Source organism: Pteropus alecto, unplaced genomic scaffold, assembly GCF_000325575.1.
Source record: "Pteropus alecto unplaced genomic scaffold, ASM32557v1 scaffold20, whole genome shotgun sequence".
NCBI classification, from domain to species: Eukaryota; Metazoa; Chordata; class Mammalia; order Chiroptera; family Pteropodidae; genus Pteropus; species Pteropus alecto.
The window spans coordinates 12,881,522-12,898,736 of record NW_006436298.1 but is presented as its reverse complement, the minus strand read 5'-3'; the positions used below and the strand labels follow the sequence as shown (position 1 = coordinate 12,898,736).

Here is a 17,215-nt window from a genome sequence, read left to right as displayed (position 1 = left end):
GGTTCTAAAAATGCTTTAAAATTAAGATGAGGATTCAACTTGGTCATCTCATTTTGATGGACAAGTGGACTGTTGTTATTTAAAATTTTAATATTATTTCTGAGAACTCTAAAAGGTTGATGACCTACAGTAACATGCAATTTTGTGCAAATAGGAACCTGAATCTCAAAGGGAAGTGATTGTGTTAGAGAAAGTATATTTAATAGAAGAGAATAAGCACAGCTGACTACTTTAACCTACTCATCTTCAAGTATGAGATAATCTTCATGAAATGCTACTATGGGATGTGCTAAGAGCTATGGAAGCACCCCTACAAGGATCAGAGGAGTCTGTATACCATCCATTATTTGCTAGAGACTTATTACAACGTGGCTCAAGAAGATAGGACCTTTCTATAAGTGAATCTGTCTTTTAAAGGAATCCCAGCTGTAAAACTAAATGGGTAGCAATTCCCTCTAGACATATGAAAGTTCCAGTGCTTTTGCTGTTAAATACAGATCCTCCTGTATTTTTCAAAATGTCCATGAATGAAAAACAAAACATTTTATAAACAAGCATCCAAAGGCATAAAACTAATACATAATTTTTTAAGGTTTGCAAATTTGCTAAAATTTTTTTCAAATATATTAACAATCAAACCAATCATCCTTTGGGTTAAAAAGCATGCTTCAATGCTTTACTGATGGGTATATGGGAAAGAAATCTTCCCCCACTCTCTCTCCAATCAAGGGATGAAGATTCAGTTGATATATCAGATTTGTATTTCTAATTTTGCCAGACAAGATGTGAGAATAGTGCTAGACCAAACCAATGTATTGTGAAAATGCTGTGCAAAAGCTCCTCGTCTTATTAATAAACATATTACCAACATTTAAGAAGATTGTTTTATATAACCTGTTGCCAGAAATTTTTCTCCATAATTATTTTCAAGGAAATAACATATTAAAGTGACAAAGGCGTGAACATTTTTTTCTATAGGAATACCAATTCACATACGTTGGAGGGCTTTAACTCTTGGACTGCTTTCTGGGTCTAGGCCAGAGAACTGCTTCATAAGAAATAAAAGTTCTTTTTGGTACTTCAGTCATTAACTCCCTTCATATAAAGGCCAAGATCAGTCTTATGCAGAATTACACTTTACAGAGGGCTGTAAACTGGGTCCAACATATCTACCTTCATTCAAGCCCACAACAGTCCAGCCAAGAATTCATAATGACTCCATTCATATAAATGCATCCGTCAGGACTCAATTACAGCAAAATCGGCCCCTAGAGCTACATATATGTTTGAAAATTTAGTGACAATAACAAAGGCTCTCTCCCAAAATTCCACTCAAAGCATGTGAAGATAGTGAAATGCCAGCTAAGGAGGCTTTTCTGCCTATTTCCTTCTGCATATTTGTAGAGCACACATTTTTCCACTGTGGAGCATAAAAATAAAAACTTAAATGGTGCATGATAAAAAGACTTAAGATCTGCATCCCTATTACTGAATCCTGATTTTTGATTCTCAATAAGGAAAGTCATGTTGAGTTATAATAATCGAGCAATAGTTCAAACAAAAAGACTAAAAATAATTTGAAGTATTATCAAATTACAAAGTATTGCTTCTCGTAAACAAAGCTGCACATAAAGGTCAAACTATTATAAATTCACAATTATGAAAAGCTATTTAAAAGCATCAAAAACTTACAAAGTGTGAGTGTGTGGTCTTCTAAAAATATGCCATGTTAAATGTATCATGTTGTGGTAAACACATTAATAGATGTATCTCCATAGTTATGTAACTATCCAGATGTTGCTGAACATCTTTATGAAAATTCCTCTGGAGATGAGTAATGTGGAAAATTTCAGTACATTTCCATCCGATTTTCTTTCAATTCCTGTCTTATAACTATCATGATAAACTTCTTTTTCAGAGTGTTACACTATATAAGCTAATATGGAAGAAGCTCTGTAATTTTCAAGCAAATTACTGAAAGATGCACTGAAAGATGGATTTCAAAGCAGTCCCAATACAGCTCACAGCAGATCTCTGTCAAACCAGTGTTCTTCCAACTCATAGCGACCCCTAGCTTTACTGGCCACTATAAGTACCTAAGTGGGTAGACAAAAGAGAAAGGTGGTAAAAAAAACCAAACCAAACCAAACCAAAACAGAGATCTCCTTGAATGCCTTTTCTTCACTGCAGTCAGGAACACTGCACATATAAAACTCATGTTGTAACTACCATCTATTGGAATGACTGGAAAAGTGGTAACTTGCCAATTGTGCTTCCTTTCTTTCACACCACTGAGCCAATACACTTTGGATCTAATGGAATCCAATTGTGAAACCAAGTGCTTAAAATTTTGTTTCCAAAAGAATATGAACCGATCTTCAACTGTAGGTATTTTTTCTTTTTGGTGAGTCACCTGTTTACAAACAAAATAATACAATGTATTAAAAAAGGATGACCTATTAAAGGTAGTATATATGTACGTTCCCTCATACCTTTCCCAATATCCAGGATGAATACTGATATTTTTTCTTCAAAATGACCATTTATACAGATGGTATGCAGGAGATACTTTTTTGAAAAAGGGATATGCTTATATTAAAGCAGTACAAATGAAAACAAAATTTAAATACGGATTTTGATTACTTAAAAGGTTGTATGTTAAATTAACTTTTACTCCTCTTATTCTAACATTTTATGTCAAAACTATATATTAAAAAGGGAAATACAATTTAAGTGTTTGCCTCATAAATTGCCAGTATAATAACTATTAAGTGGCATCTTTAAAATTCACTAGGAAGCAGTTTTTGTTACATTGACATTTAGAGGACAGGATTAATATTGGTCTTTAAGTGGATGCTTTACCCAGGACTTCTTAAAATTCAGAATAGTTGTGTTTGAGATTTAAGAGCTTACTTAGGCACAGAAGCATTTTTATAAAAGACTTACTTGGCAGACAAAAGCTGCCATGCACATGAATAAAGTACTTATTTTATTATAGTTCTGCATTATCTAATACTATAGCTAATGTGGTACTTAAAATGAGCACTTAAAATATTGCTTGTGTGACTGGGAAACTAAATTTTTAATTTGACTTACTCTAAAATCTGAAGCAGTATAAAATATTTGTCCATTAAATACAATTTTGTTGTTTTGCTAGGGCATTTCACTTTCCCCGCCGAATATACAGCATTCCAAGTTGAGATGTGCGATGTTATAATTTACACTAGGCAAGTGTAAGACATATGATGGATTCCAAAGACTCAGGACAAAAAAATGTAAATTACATCATGAATTTTTTTATGATGGAAAGATGTTGACAGATACTATTTTGGGTATTCATGTAAAATATAGTATTAGTAAAATCAATTTCACCCATTCCTTTTTACCTTTTTAAATATGACTATTATAACTTTTTACATTATCACTGTGGGTCACATTATATTTCTATTGGACAATGTCATTATAATCACTTCATAAGTTCAAGGACCCTACAGGAAATAAATTAGTAACTCAATATAAAGCCTATACAATTATATGTATTTCCTTATGTTTAGAAATACCCTTCAAGGACACTGTTACCTATAGCTACCTCTTGGAAGAGGCAGGATGAGGCACAACAGGGGACCCTTGACTTTTTATTTCATGATGTTTTGAGAAATTAGCTGTTCAAAAAGGTAGGTAATTACATTAATGATTTAAATTCCATAAGAACGAAGTCAATAATAGGAAATACAAATTATAGCCTTTTTAGCTATCTGTAGATAAGTTTCTAAAAGTTCAGAGCTTTTAAAAATGATTTCCTAAGACCATACACAAGCAGTAATCTATAGCTCTTTTATTATTGCCTGCTAAATCTGTGGAGATTACAACTAGTCTATGGTTTGCTTCTAGTATAGAATACATTCAGTCTTTTAAAAGTGGCTTTGCAGATATCTGAGCTCATACATTTTCTGGAAGTACGTCGTTGCTTCTCTCAACATTATACTACATACATCAGCCAAAAAAAAGTTTCAGAAAATTTTCCAAGTGATATTCATCATGAACATATTCTTAGCATCTGATATAACGCTAAATTAACAGCCAAAAGATATAAATAATGTCCCAGCCACTGGAATATACAAAGTGCTGTTGCAGCGTATATGTGTTAGGCAAGATCAGGTGGGACGGAAGAAGACAAATAGGGATAGGCTGGCCTGGGCAACTGCTGGCAGGCCATGCACCCTGACTAGGCCACTGTAGGCAACTGTAATAAAAGAACTAAATACTCTTTATGGGAAGGCCCAGCTGTGGGATTAACCAGTCAGTGCTAAAATGGTAGTTTCAGGCATAGGCTTAGCAGCTCACTGAGAAAGAGACAAGGCAATAAATAGCAAATACTGTAATGTGGGAGATAATCTACACACACCCAGTATGGAAAAGACTCCCAGTCAGACCTGAGTCTCTAAGACATACTGAGTAGACACACTGATATATTTACATCCCTCTACGAAGCATAGTATACGTATGTTTAAGCACAAATGGTCTGAAATTATTTTGGGATCCAAAAACATTAACTCATACAAAGTGACTGATAATTAGGGCCTCTATAAAAAAAACAGGGAGAAGGGATACCAACAGCCCAAGACCTGTGGCAGGACAGTGGTACTATGGAATGTTGGCTGAAGCATATTAAAGTTAACCACAACCACTTAACAAGAAGAATGTGATTTTTTTCATCCATTTTGTTAAGCTATTGATCGCAGATGCTGCTGGGGAGGGGTATGGTTGAGAGTATAGAAGAGGAACATTTTCCTGATGGACCCATGCTCCAAATGACCAGGTAAAATTGGTTTTAGTAATATTTGATATCGAAAATAGTATCTAAGAACATGTAATATAAAAATTAATGACAGTTTATATATTTTTTATATTAAATCTTCAAAATCCAGATGTATTCCTGCATATATACCAGATCTACTTGGTCAGAATCCTTGAGAGTGAAGGCCAGGAATCTGCACTTCTAATAAAGCTTTCCAAGTAATTCTTAAGATCAGGCACATTTAAGAATCACTGTGCTAACAAATAATTTTTTTTACTCCTTTACTTACTCCTTCCAGGACTACGAGTCTTCCCCGCTTTGGTGAATGTTGTGAAGATATATACTATTTAATTTATAGTGTGTGTTATCTTTACTGATTTTATATATTTAGCATAATTTGTACTTTACTTTATAATTAGCTTATTAAGATATACTGGAGTACAACTCTCTATTACTTAGGAGAATGCCAAATGTATAACCAATACCCACAGGGTTACTCATCAAGATATGTACATATATATAATTTTTACATATTTATTATGTTAACTACAATTTTAACTAAATGATGCAGTACCTATGATGAGCCTTAAAATGGTAAATCTTAGATTTAAAGGCTTAGAAAGCTAAATAATCAGACAATACAACAATTTTTCTAGACTTACCTTAGAAAATTCCTTTGTGGGCAGCTAATAAGATATTAAAATTCAACATGCATAATAGTTTGTAATCAAAATACTTCAGTTAGAAAAAGCTTTTTCTGTTTTCGAAAGCTAGAATAAGACTGCCACATTACTAGAATAAGACTATCCTCTTTACTTGGGATATGGCTGTACTGCAGAAATTTTTAATGAGTGAGAGATAAAAAATAGGATTTACATAGCAACATCTTTGAAAAGTGCTTCTCTATTAAATTTCTATAAGCTACAGAAGTAAAACCTGAAGTTTACAAATTTATGATCCAAGCTATAATTGAGCTGTATAATAAATAATAAACCTCAGACTCAATACGATAGAAGAGATCTCATCATCCAATATAAAAGCTGTATTATCGAATGCTACTAAAGAAAGTTAAGACCATTTACTTGTTAGTTCTCCCAGTCTGTGCAAGGCAAAGCCTCTTCTTCATCCTCCGACTCAGGGGATGCTTCTTTGATTCTTCTCAGAGCTTCATGGATACTCCGTGTTAGAGGGTCTGAGTCAGGAAGAAGTGTGAAGGATTCTCTCAAAACCTCCTTTTGTACTTTCTTCAATTTTACCCCCTTTCTTATTTGTGCCAAGATATTATTGTCATCTTCATCAGGAAAAGGAGGCAGAGTTCGCTGTTCGACCTTTTTCAGATGAAAACTACCACGCTTCAAGGAAGCTAGCACCTCATCCATGGGTGAGCTCACTTTAGAGAATGAAAGAGAACAATTAGTTAGGATCACACAATGAGTCAAACTATATAACCTCTAGACTTTAAGACCGTGATAGCCCAGGATACTGGAAATACCATCTAAAAAATGGATCATGATGTGTGGACAGGAGACTGCCAGAGCACATGGGATCCCAATTACGCTTATTAAAAAGAAATCCCAAGACTCAAGTTTCATGTCAGGCATTATTGGTATTCTTATCATTTCTCATGTGAGCTATGGGAACAGACTGGGAGCTGCGAGGTGGTCGTTAGCAATATCCATAATGCAGCAGCCCAATCTAAATTCAGACAGTGACTGGGTTACACTTTTAATTTTTAAAAAATTAAATTTTGGTTCATTATAGTGATTGTGCTTTTTTCTCATTTAGTTATTTTACATATGAAGTTCTACTTGGGTTATAGTAAAAAAAATATTTTTCAGGATGGTTAAATGTAATATACAAAATGTTCTATATAATGTTGTCCTTATGCAAGTTACAGCTCCTTACGAGCCAGGGTTATTTGGTTCTTTTAAAAAATAGCTTTAAGGCATATCTGACATGCAATAAATTGTACATTACTCCTTAATCTTCTTTGCTTCTTTACACAAAGAGTATACCAAAGCCCTCAATAAATAAGCAACCAAATGTTACACTGTTCTGCCAATGTCATCCTAGTGTGATAGTCCTGACCAGATGGTTTACCTTTCTCATGTGAATACCTTTATTTCACAGGTTTAAAATCAGACTTTTAACACAAAAGGAGCCACCTACTATGTAGTACCAAATAGATCAAGTATCACTTCAGAAGCTATATTTTTAAAAACATGCCTAACAGCTAAAGAAGGTACGCATTTCTGTGTCTATACACATTTGTCAATGTGGGTTGGTAAGAATTCTGCATTGCTGTGACCTTGAAAACCTGTTTGCTAATATCCAAAAATAATATGTTTTAAGCTTTGTAAGGTTCTATACAATAAAAAGTCCTTTGATTATGCCTCACTTTATTCAACAGATGACACAAAGATATCTTTTTAACTTACCTCTCCTCCTCTGTAAACCTTCAGCAGTCTTTTTGAGCTTCTTCCTGGCACTGACCAGCTGGCTACTGTCAAACAGGTGTGCTGAAGGGGCACTCGCAGACTTAGGGATCCTCTTCTCATTCCCCTCCATTCTAGACAGACCTTGCTCCAGTGTCTCTGGGTTGTTGTCCCTAGCAAAAGGGAGAGGTGGCGGTGGTGGGGGAGGGGGAGGAGGTGGTGGTGGTGGCGGTGGTGTTGGAGGAAGAGGTGGTGGGAGTGGATCTGTGGTAACAGAACCTGGTTCAAGGTCAATATTATTCAAAAGTGGAAGAGAAACAGTGGGAGGCAGTTCCAAGGTAACACCACTGAGAGGTAATGAAGTGGCTTCAAGTTGTACTAATGAAGTATCTTCAAGTTGTCCAAGGCTTCGGGCTTTTGCTGTCTGTGATGACCCAAGTTTGCCTCTTCCTTCCTCCACCTCTTCACTTTTCTCTTCTACCTGAAGTGTTCCTGGTAGAGAGTCGCACTGGTCCTCACAGGGCACAGGACTGGCGACACCCGTTCCTCTTGCATGAGTCAATCGCAATCTGGTGGATTTAAGTATGACTTGACCAGGGTACCTCTAAAAAAATCAGAAGTTAGCATAACTGGTTAAATTATATTAAAACTTATGAATAAATGACTATTTTCTCCTTCAAGTGTAAAATGTTATTTTGGAGCTTTTGTAATTTTCAGAGAAAATTCTTTAATGAAGTTATACAGAAAACCAGAATACCTTTCAGTTATCACTAAATTCTGTATTATTTATCAAATCCTTTATCAGGGTCTTGTTCCCTTATCCATTTAAGAAGTCAGCTGTTCGAAATTACCAACATTAAAAAAACTCTTTACTAAATAAAATTATGAATTCAAATGGAAAAATAATAATAGTGATGTAAACTAGACAACATAAGTATCAAACATATATGCAGAAAGCCAAGGAACTATTATTAGTTTCTTACATGTTATTTTTAAATGCTTACAGATAAAATTTTTTGGACTACTGATATACAGAACTCTCATTCTACATTTTTACTACAGTAAAAACTATCATTAATTAATTTACTTTACTCAAGGTTTATCCTTGTATTAAGGACCCTGCCCACTCTCTCAACCCTTTTTTACTATAATACTAAGAGGACTTGATCAAAAGCTTACTTTGCCTATAAGAAGATCCCTCACCACAGACAGTGGAAGTAAGGCTCCTTAGTACTTTAACAACCAAAACCATTCAGCTTAAGCACAGTTCCAAGGAAATATTTAGCTAATGTGAATCAGTGTTCAGAGTCGTGGGTTAGCCTGGTAAGAGAACTGCTGAAGCATTTCTCATGTATGTTGATCCACCCTTTAATTCTGCCAGTGGTCATTTCCACAGATAATTAACATAGGTGGATGGATGTATGTGGAATTAATAATAAGTTGATATGTGAAATGGACAGTTGGTTGTGAACTAATTTTATAAAACTCAAGAGGAATCTAAGCTTCCCAGAGGCCTGGACCATTCCTCTTATACTAAAGTGGTAGGCCGAGGGTCACAAGAATATTAATTTTGGGAATGAGAGGACAGGCAGCCATCCAATCCAAAAATTAATTTAAAAACATAATAAAAAGGACTCCCATGATTATAATTATTTTTTAAATAACAAAGGGAAAACCAAGTATTCTCATACAAAGAAATCGTACAATTGGAGTACGCATGTAGCTCTATATAAAAAGCAATGGAAAATAATAAACTGACCATACTTTTATTACCTGTTTAAAAGTTCGAAGTCTATCCAGTGTTCTCTGTCTTTCTTGGCTAACCCAGGCACTTTTTCGTTCTTCTTCATCATGTAATTTTTCTCTCTTCTGGTAAAAAATTAATAGTAATTCCATTACAATCTACCCCATTAATGGGAAAAAAGGAAAAGAGTTCTCCCAGTATGTAAACTGGATAACTCCAGAGAATAATGCATTAGATAAAATGTTTTATGAAATGAAGAACTATTAGTTTTTAATAAAAATTATCATTTTAAAATTCAAAATGACAAAAATAATACTCTTTTATATTCTGCATTTGTTCCCAATTCAAGATGTTTGCTTTGTAAAATAAAGTCTTCTGTGAACTAAGAAATGTTTCATCTTTGGAGCTGTGGCTTAAACAATTTTAGTATGAAATACTTGTAGCTGCTGTATTCTGCTAACTCAAATAGTGGACCTTAAAAATAAAATCAGCAACCAGTTGGTCAGTAATTTAGATATTACACATTACATCAACCAATATAACCGGCATAGTAAAAAAGAAAAGTACTTACAGCATTATACATGAATCATTTGGTTTATCATACCTTACAGTTGCCAGTTAATCTGCACAAAAATTTAAAAAATTTCCCATGTTGTTGAATCACCTATAAGCTGTCTAATTAAATCTCATTTGGCAGAACAAATATTAAATAAATGAAAAGGCTTTCTAGATAGGTAGATGGGTTATGGCTTTATTTTTACTTTATTTTAAAAAATTAGAAATGCTTCCCACAAGATCAGATAATTTCATATGGAGGTGATGGTGGTCTCCAGTGTATCATTAACCTGTCTTTCTTCCATTCATCTGCTGTCCTTTTCCAATTCAATCCTCCATTATTCTCTTATTCTATTACCTCTCTCTTCTTCCCCACCAGCTTTGTCCTGGACAATATAATTTCTAATAAGAGTTACTGCTGACATTTGTCTTGGATGATGATAACAAAATCTAAAGGATGGCTTGACTCTTCAGACTAAAAGTGTGTATCGAGTTTCAGGAACTCTCGTGCACAATGATCAACTGACAAAGTTACTACACTAAAATTCTACAATAAAGACTTGTTATGTGTATCTGGGAAGAAAAATCAAGTCTTATAAAGGCGTGTGGGTGGGGGTTACTTTGGGCCTCTGCATTATAACATTCAATGCTACAAGACAGTGTTGGCAGTGTCTCTAAAATTTTGATGGAGAGGAAACTGATAGCATGACCCAACCAAACTGTCCTTTATGTATAAAGGAAACAGACAAGCATTCTCCAACATGCCAGAACTCAGAAAATACAGCAACCACGAAACTTTCCTGAAAGAGTATCTTAATGAAATCTAACCAACTCCAAGATGAATCAAAATAAACTTAGAAAAAGAGAAGCTGTGGCAGGGAGTACTTACTGGATGGTAACAAAAGGTAACCCAAAGTGGGTTTCTGTTAACTTTATTAGTCTGGGTACTGGTTATATAGTTATGTTCACCTTGTGAAAATTCTTCAAGTTATATACTTATGAGGTATATACTTCTTTATATGTACATTATGTATGTATTATGTTTCAAAACAATAAAAAGTTTTCATAACAAAGTATTGTTTTAAGAAAATGAGAACAATGATTGTGCAGGGCACATACCAGAGCACAGAGGAAGTAGTATTAAAAGAAGCCATCGTGAGCAAAATAATCAAAAAAGGTCTGATCAGTTTCCATAAACTACAGCTTAAAAGTATTCCATGGTACTGGTACTTTATTGAAATGAAACCCATGATTTATGAGTATGGTTACATAAAACAAGAATGCATTTTTTAATGGGGAGAACTGACTTGTTTCCTGACTACCATTTCCTTCCCTTACCCAGTTTGTCTCTGAGCTTAAAAAAACAAAGTAATATGCAAGTAATTTTATATATTTTAAACTATTCTGTTTTAGAGCTTACTATTAAATAGTAAACTACCTTAGTCTTACATATTTAATTTGCAAAAATATCTAGAAGAAATTTTTGAAACAATAAGGCTAAAATCTAGGGGTTTATATTTTAAACAATCTACCACCCAAAAGATTTTGATAACGGTGATTTAAAACTAACTTTGAAAAACAATGATTTAAGTCAACTTTCATTTCCCTCTATCTATGCATGTTAAAATGACTAGATGGTTAATGGATTCATTCTTCCACAATGAAGTATTCCACCTAAAGTTGGTATTAGGCAAATAACATTATGCAGATGATGTTTATCTTTGAGATTCCTCCAAATATCAATTTCTTCATTTTTACTTTTCTTTTACCCTATACAACTCTTTGAGAAAGAATTTGCTATTCATTCTAAAAAGTTATTTAGTTACTCCATCCACCAAAGTATTGGCATTTCATCAGAAGTCAAAATATTCATGTAATAAGGAACAAATTCTAAGTGTGGAACCTCAATAACAAGCTGACAGTGCAGGTACTGATGGTGACAGTAAGGGGCACTCTCGTACACCTGCTGCGCTGGCCCCTTTGTCTAAACTTTCTTACAAAGCTGTTTTTGATCCATGAAAATAGTAATGAAAAATAAAAGTACAATGATTAATTTTGCTATTTCTACACTCTTAAGAGAAAGGTGAATCATACAGTTAACGGGTAGTTCAGCTACTTTTATATGTTTAAAATCAAGAATAAGGGGCTTTAGTATAACATGTACCAAAATGAGCTTAAGTGATAATATTGACAAATTTTAGCCCTTTGGCCTTTAGTGTGACACTAAAGAAAAAAAATTTAAGTAAGCATATATAGTAATATAGTCATGTCAGCATTTCTACTATTTAATGAAATACAAATCACTGGTGTTGACTAACCTAAGACATGTGTCTGAAAAGACTACTATCAGGATAATATACTGCAGGCATGATGAGGTACAGTAATACTGGGAATAGAAGATTTTTAATGTGATTTTTTAAAAACTGGACTAATGGTCTCAGCATAGTATAATTAGAAGGGAATGTCTTCAACTTTATAAACAACATTTACGAAAAACCCTACAGCTAATATCGTTCTACTGGTGAAATCTAGAAGCTTGTTAAGATCAGGAAAGACAAAGATGTCCCCTCTAAGCACTCCTTTTCAACATCTTATTGGAAGTCTTACCTAATGCAACAGGACAAGAAAAGCAAATAAAAGGTATACAAATTGGGACAGAAAAAAATAAAACTGTATTTGCAGATGATGATTGTCTATATAGAAAATTTGAAAGAACCAACAAAAAAAGAAAACTCCTGGGACTAATAAGCTATTACAGCAAAGTTGCAGGATACAAGGCTGACATGTAAAAGCCAACAACTGTCTAATGTACCAGCATCAACAACTGGAGTTTGATATTGAAAACTATATACATTACCACTTCAATACTATTTACATTAGCATGGAGGGGTGTGAGATCAATAGATTTAGGTACAAATCTAATATGTACAAGATCTACTGAAGCAAACTATAAAACTCATAAAAGAAATCAAAGAACTAAATATATGGAGATTAATTTCTTGCTCATGGATAGAAAGACTCAATATTGTTAAGGTTTCAATTATTCCCAATTTGATCTATAGATTCAATGCAATCTTAATCAAAAATCCTAGCTGCTTACTTTATGGTTATTGACAAGCTGATCCTAAAGCTTCTTCAGAGAGACAGAAGACCTAGATCAGTGAAACAAAATACAGAACTCAAAAATAGACCCACATAAATATAATCAACTGATCTTTAACAAAGGAGCAAAAGGCAATTCAATAGAGTAGACAGTTATAAAAAAAAGTTTTGCTACAGACCTGCAACCTTTATAGTAACTCAAATAGTAACTCAAAATGGATCACAGACCTAAAGGTAAAATGCAAAACTATACAGCTCCTAGAATATAAGATAGGAGGAAATATAAATGACATTGGGTTTAGTGATGACTTTTTAGATACAACAACAAAGATACAGCCCATGAAAGAAAGGCTGGTAAGCTGGACTTCATTAAAATTAAAAACTTCTGCCCTGTGAGAAAGACTGTCAAGAGAATGAAAGGACAAGGCACAGATTGGAAGACATTTGCAAAAGACATATATGATAAAGGACGATTACAGAGCACATGCAAAGAATTCTTAAAACTCAACAATAAGCAAACAACTCAGTTAAAAAAAATGAGCAAAAACTCTGAAGAGACACCTCACCAAAGAAGATATACAGATGGCAAATAAACATTATGAAAAGATGCTCAACATTATATGTCATTAGGAAACTGCAAACTAAAACAACCATGAGATACCACTACACATCTATCAGAATGGCTAAAATCTGAAACATTGATAACACCAAATGCTGGTGAGGATGCAGAGCTACAGGAACTCTCATTCACTGTTAGTGGGAATGCAAAATGGAACAGTCACTTTGGAAGACACTTAGTAAATGTCCTACAAAAAAAAAAAAATTAAACATTCTAACTATACGATCCAGCAATGCACTCCTTGGTATTTACCCCAAAGAGTTGAAAACTTATGTACACATAAAAGATTGTTTGGTGTTTACTGCAGCTTTATTCATAATTGCCCAAACTTGTAGGTAACCAACATGTCCCTTCAGTAAGTGAATGAACTTACTGTCGTACATCCAAGCAATGGATTATTCAGTGCTAAAAAGAAATGAGCTATCAAGCCATGAAAAGACATGGAAAAACCTTAAATGCATACCAGTAAGTTAAATAAGCCAATCTAAAAAGGGTACGTACTGTGTAATTCCAATTAAACATTATGGAAAAGGCAAAACTATGGAGACAGTAAAAAGATCAGTGGTTGCCAGAGGTTTGGGTAGAGAGGGATGAATAGGTAGAGCACAGAGGATTTTTAGGGCAGTGAAAATATTATAATACTATTAATGGTGGATTCATGTCATTATACATGTCAAAACCAATAGAATGTATACTCCAAGAATGAACTCTAATGTAAGCTATGGGCTTTGAGTGATGATGTGTTAATGTTGGTTCACTGTAACAAATGTACCCCTCTTGTGTGAGATTTTGCTAATAGGAGAAGTTATGCATGTGTGTGCTTTTTGCCTAGAACGTCTCTAAGTTATAAGTACGTGTACATACACAGTGAACTATTGCTAACATCTACATATAATATCTTCTTATTCTTTATAGATTTTATTCATGTTGATAAATGTAAAAATCAAACTTTTGTTCTAAGTCTCCAAGAGTCCAAACTTACTAGTTGTAGTGTATGATGGGTTCTATATTCCTCTTCACTCTGAAGGCGCTGCTGGAATTTTTCATTGTGTTTTGCAATACAAATTTCCTATAAATACATAAAATATGTTTTAATATATGTGAAATCTAAAAGAGCCAAAACACCATACACCAGGGTTTACTTGATAAATTTTAATCTTAACATAGCAAAATACCAAGCAAATGGCCTCTGGTTTCTCATTAGAAGTATGAAGCAACATAAGCCAAATAATCAGGATCTTAAAAAGACTCTTCTATCAAACTATTAAAGCTTCTCTAGAACTCTTGATTTCTCTTTTTTAGAGCAGGAGAGATGGGGGCAAGGCAGAGTGGAAGGAAGGTGTCCTTATATAATCTCAAAGGTCTCTTTCACAGTTCCAAAATCTGTGGTCAAAAGATTCTAAGTCTTACTGTACTCTTTAAATTATTCTGGGTAAAAAGGGACATACAACTCTTGGCTTAAGGTCTGTATCCTGTGATGAGTTAAAAAAATGACTTTGCTTGGACTGGTTTAAACAATATCATGAAATCTGAATCTTCTGGTCATTGACTTCAGAACAAAAAGAGACCATAAAGACCAGAAATTAGGAATTATAAAGAAAATATAGGTATGCTTTTTTTAATCATATAAAAATAAGAACACAGTATAAAATAGGACATATGTGCTTCTTTACAAAACAATGCACTATCATCTGGCAACTTTTTAGTGGCGCATGCTAAGTCTTAATTTTCCCTGGGTCCTTTTGACAAGTCCTCCAGCTAAAAGGGTTTACATTAGTTTCCAATATTCTCAAAGTTTACCAAAAGATTAACTCTTCTAACCAGAGAAAGGCATTTAAGAAATGACCTTTTAAACCAATAAAGCAACTGTTTATATCATATTTTTTACAATACTGGGTTGAAGTCGGTTGCCTAACAAGAGATTCTTGAAATGAACCAGTCCTGGTCAGTCTCCAGGGGAAAATAAAGGCAGCATTATATAGTGACATGATATAGTGCTATAATGACTCAGGCTTCTAAGTCACACAGACCTAGTATAGAATCCTAATGTTGCCCTATACTAACTGCTTTTCCTTGGGTCATTTAACTACTGAACACCTATGTTACTTTAGTTATAAAATGAAGATACAGGTTCACTATCCCTTATCAAGAACAGAGATTAGTCGTGTTTTGAAATTAAATTTCTTCCCAGATTTCAGAAAGGTGATAATGTTACATATACCATATAATACCCAGTAACTCCAGCAGGATCTAAAGATACACCCCATAAGAACTCTTACTTTGCTTTAAAAGGTATGCAAGTGTTAGTGACAAACTGGGTTAGAATTATTAGCTATGGATCAAAGATTAGGTAATACATAAAAGCAAGATTTAAAATTACAGCTATATATTCAATAAATTCTTAATCTATTATGCCTTTTTATTTCTGAGGTAGGCTTTCTTGGCTGAAACCCGTCCACGTCTTGCTTCTAGCTGGCGTGCTTTCTGCTGAAGTTTCTGTAGCTCTTCCCTCTGTAAATGCAATGACGCTGCCATCTCTTCCTTCTCCAGCATGGCCTCCATACTTTCATAAGTGTCATAATACACCACTTCATCTCTCTTTTCTGTTACAGAATAGCAACAAGGGGTAGTTGTTAAGAGCATGGGCTGCAAAGACAGAACAGGGTTCTAATCCACTTAATTGGCTCTGTAACCTCAGGCAAAGCCATTACATCTTATAAGGTATTCAATCTTTTGTGGACTTATGTGGTTAAATGTACACCATACCTGATATAAGTCTTTTGATGCTTTCCAGTTGTGCTGTCAATAGTAACTCTTCACACTTCAAGATTTCAAACTGTACTTCATACAACTGAAGTTGCAGATCATAATAATCAGCTTCTAACTGATCCAACTGAGCTATGGCTTCTGTACCACCCTGCAAACTCTGCATCTGCATTGAAAATAAAAATAAGAACACTTCTGGTTGGAGGGGACAAGACAGTGAATTCTTATTGCTACAAAATAATCCCTTCTGGCTGGTGAGTTAGGTGAAATATGTTAGCATATAAAGAGAGTATGTTCTAAACAAGATTCCAGCCTTTCCTTTACATTCTAGATATCTATAGTCTTACCTAATGATTCTATTCTTCTTAGTATATAATTTCAAAATTCTTTAACAAAAATTTTGAACTGTGAAGCAATAGTTAGGCTATGGTCTAAATGTGCAACAATATACGTTTAAAAATAATCAGATGAATTAAATACAGTGCTGTTTAATAAATGTTGTAAACATTTTTAAAATAAGTATTTAATAAACTAAGTTATAAGTCAGTGGTCCTGCTGTATTAGGTAATATGTTATGAGTGACAATAACACACAATATATATAGAACAAACCCCAAATGGGTTTAATTATAGTGGTTCGTGGAGGGGAATGTCGACAAAATGAAATTCTGCTGTTTTTGTCCAAAGTCATAAAAGAAGAACCTAGGAGTGATTTCTTTCCTGAAACTCCCAGTCTTACTTTAAATTATAAGCATCCCTTTACATACTATCTTGGAGCTCTTGTCCAGCTCTGGAGACCACAGCTCCAGGATGCATCTTCCTCTGTTATCTGCACCCATACTTTCTATGAGCACAGCATACAAAGAGGTAAAATACTTGATGTTAGAAGGCTTTATTCTCTAAGTGGGGAATTATAATCAGTAAAATCTTAGTGTGAATCAGTCCACAAACCATCTAAGATCAGTTCTCCAGTGATACTGTTCACTGTCTGGTCCAGGCTGTTAGTTCTCTGACCATTTATCTGCCACCACATTCATGACACTGTGCTAAGGCTCCCCTCTAGCATTCTCCTGTTTGATTCTTTGGCTAAGAAAGGAAATTCAAAGTGCCTTGCTGACATAGCTTTACATTGTCAGCTACCTCAACTGCAAGTAAAACAATATTCTGATCCCTGCCCAGGGCCCATGTACCTTAAAA

At 34.3% G+C, this 17,215-nt stretch overlaps 1 protein-coding gene across 1 annotated transcript in view; it reads right to left on the bottom strand.

Annotated features, from left to right (window-relative positions):
• Positions 1-6: 6 nt before the first annotated feature.
• The window catches only part of JMY (junction mediating and regulatory protein, p53 cofactor), a 79,341-nt gene continuing 62,132 nt past the window's right edge, over positions 7-17,215 (bottom strand). Inside the window, exons 5-11 of the mRNA XM_006913174.3 lie at positions 16,020-16,185; positions 15,669-15,856; positions 14,236-14,322; positions 9,007-9,102; positions 7,237-7,837; positions 5,881-6,188; positions 7-2,413 (exon numbers count right to left, since the gene is read on the bottom strand). Of these exons, the coding sequence (XP_006913236.1) occupies positions 5,884-6,188; positions 7,237-7,837; positions 9,007-9,102; positions 14,236-14,322; positions 15,669-15,856; positions 16,020-16,185 (1,443 nt within the window). The 3' untranslated portion in view covers positions 7-2,413; positions 5,881-5,883. The remainder of the gene's footprint in view (positions 2,414-5,880; positions 6,189-7,236; positions 7,838-9,006; positions 9,103-14,235; positions 14,323-15,668; positions 15,857-16,019; positions 16,186-17,215) is intronic.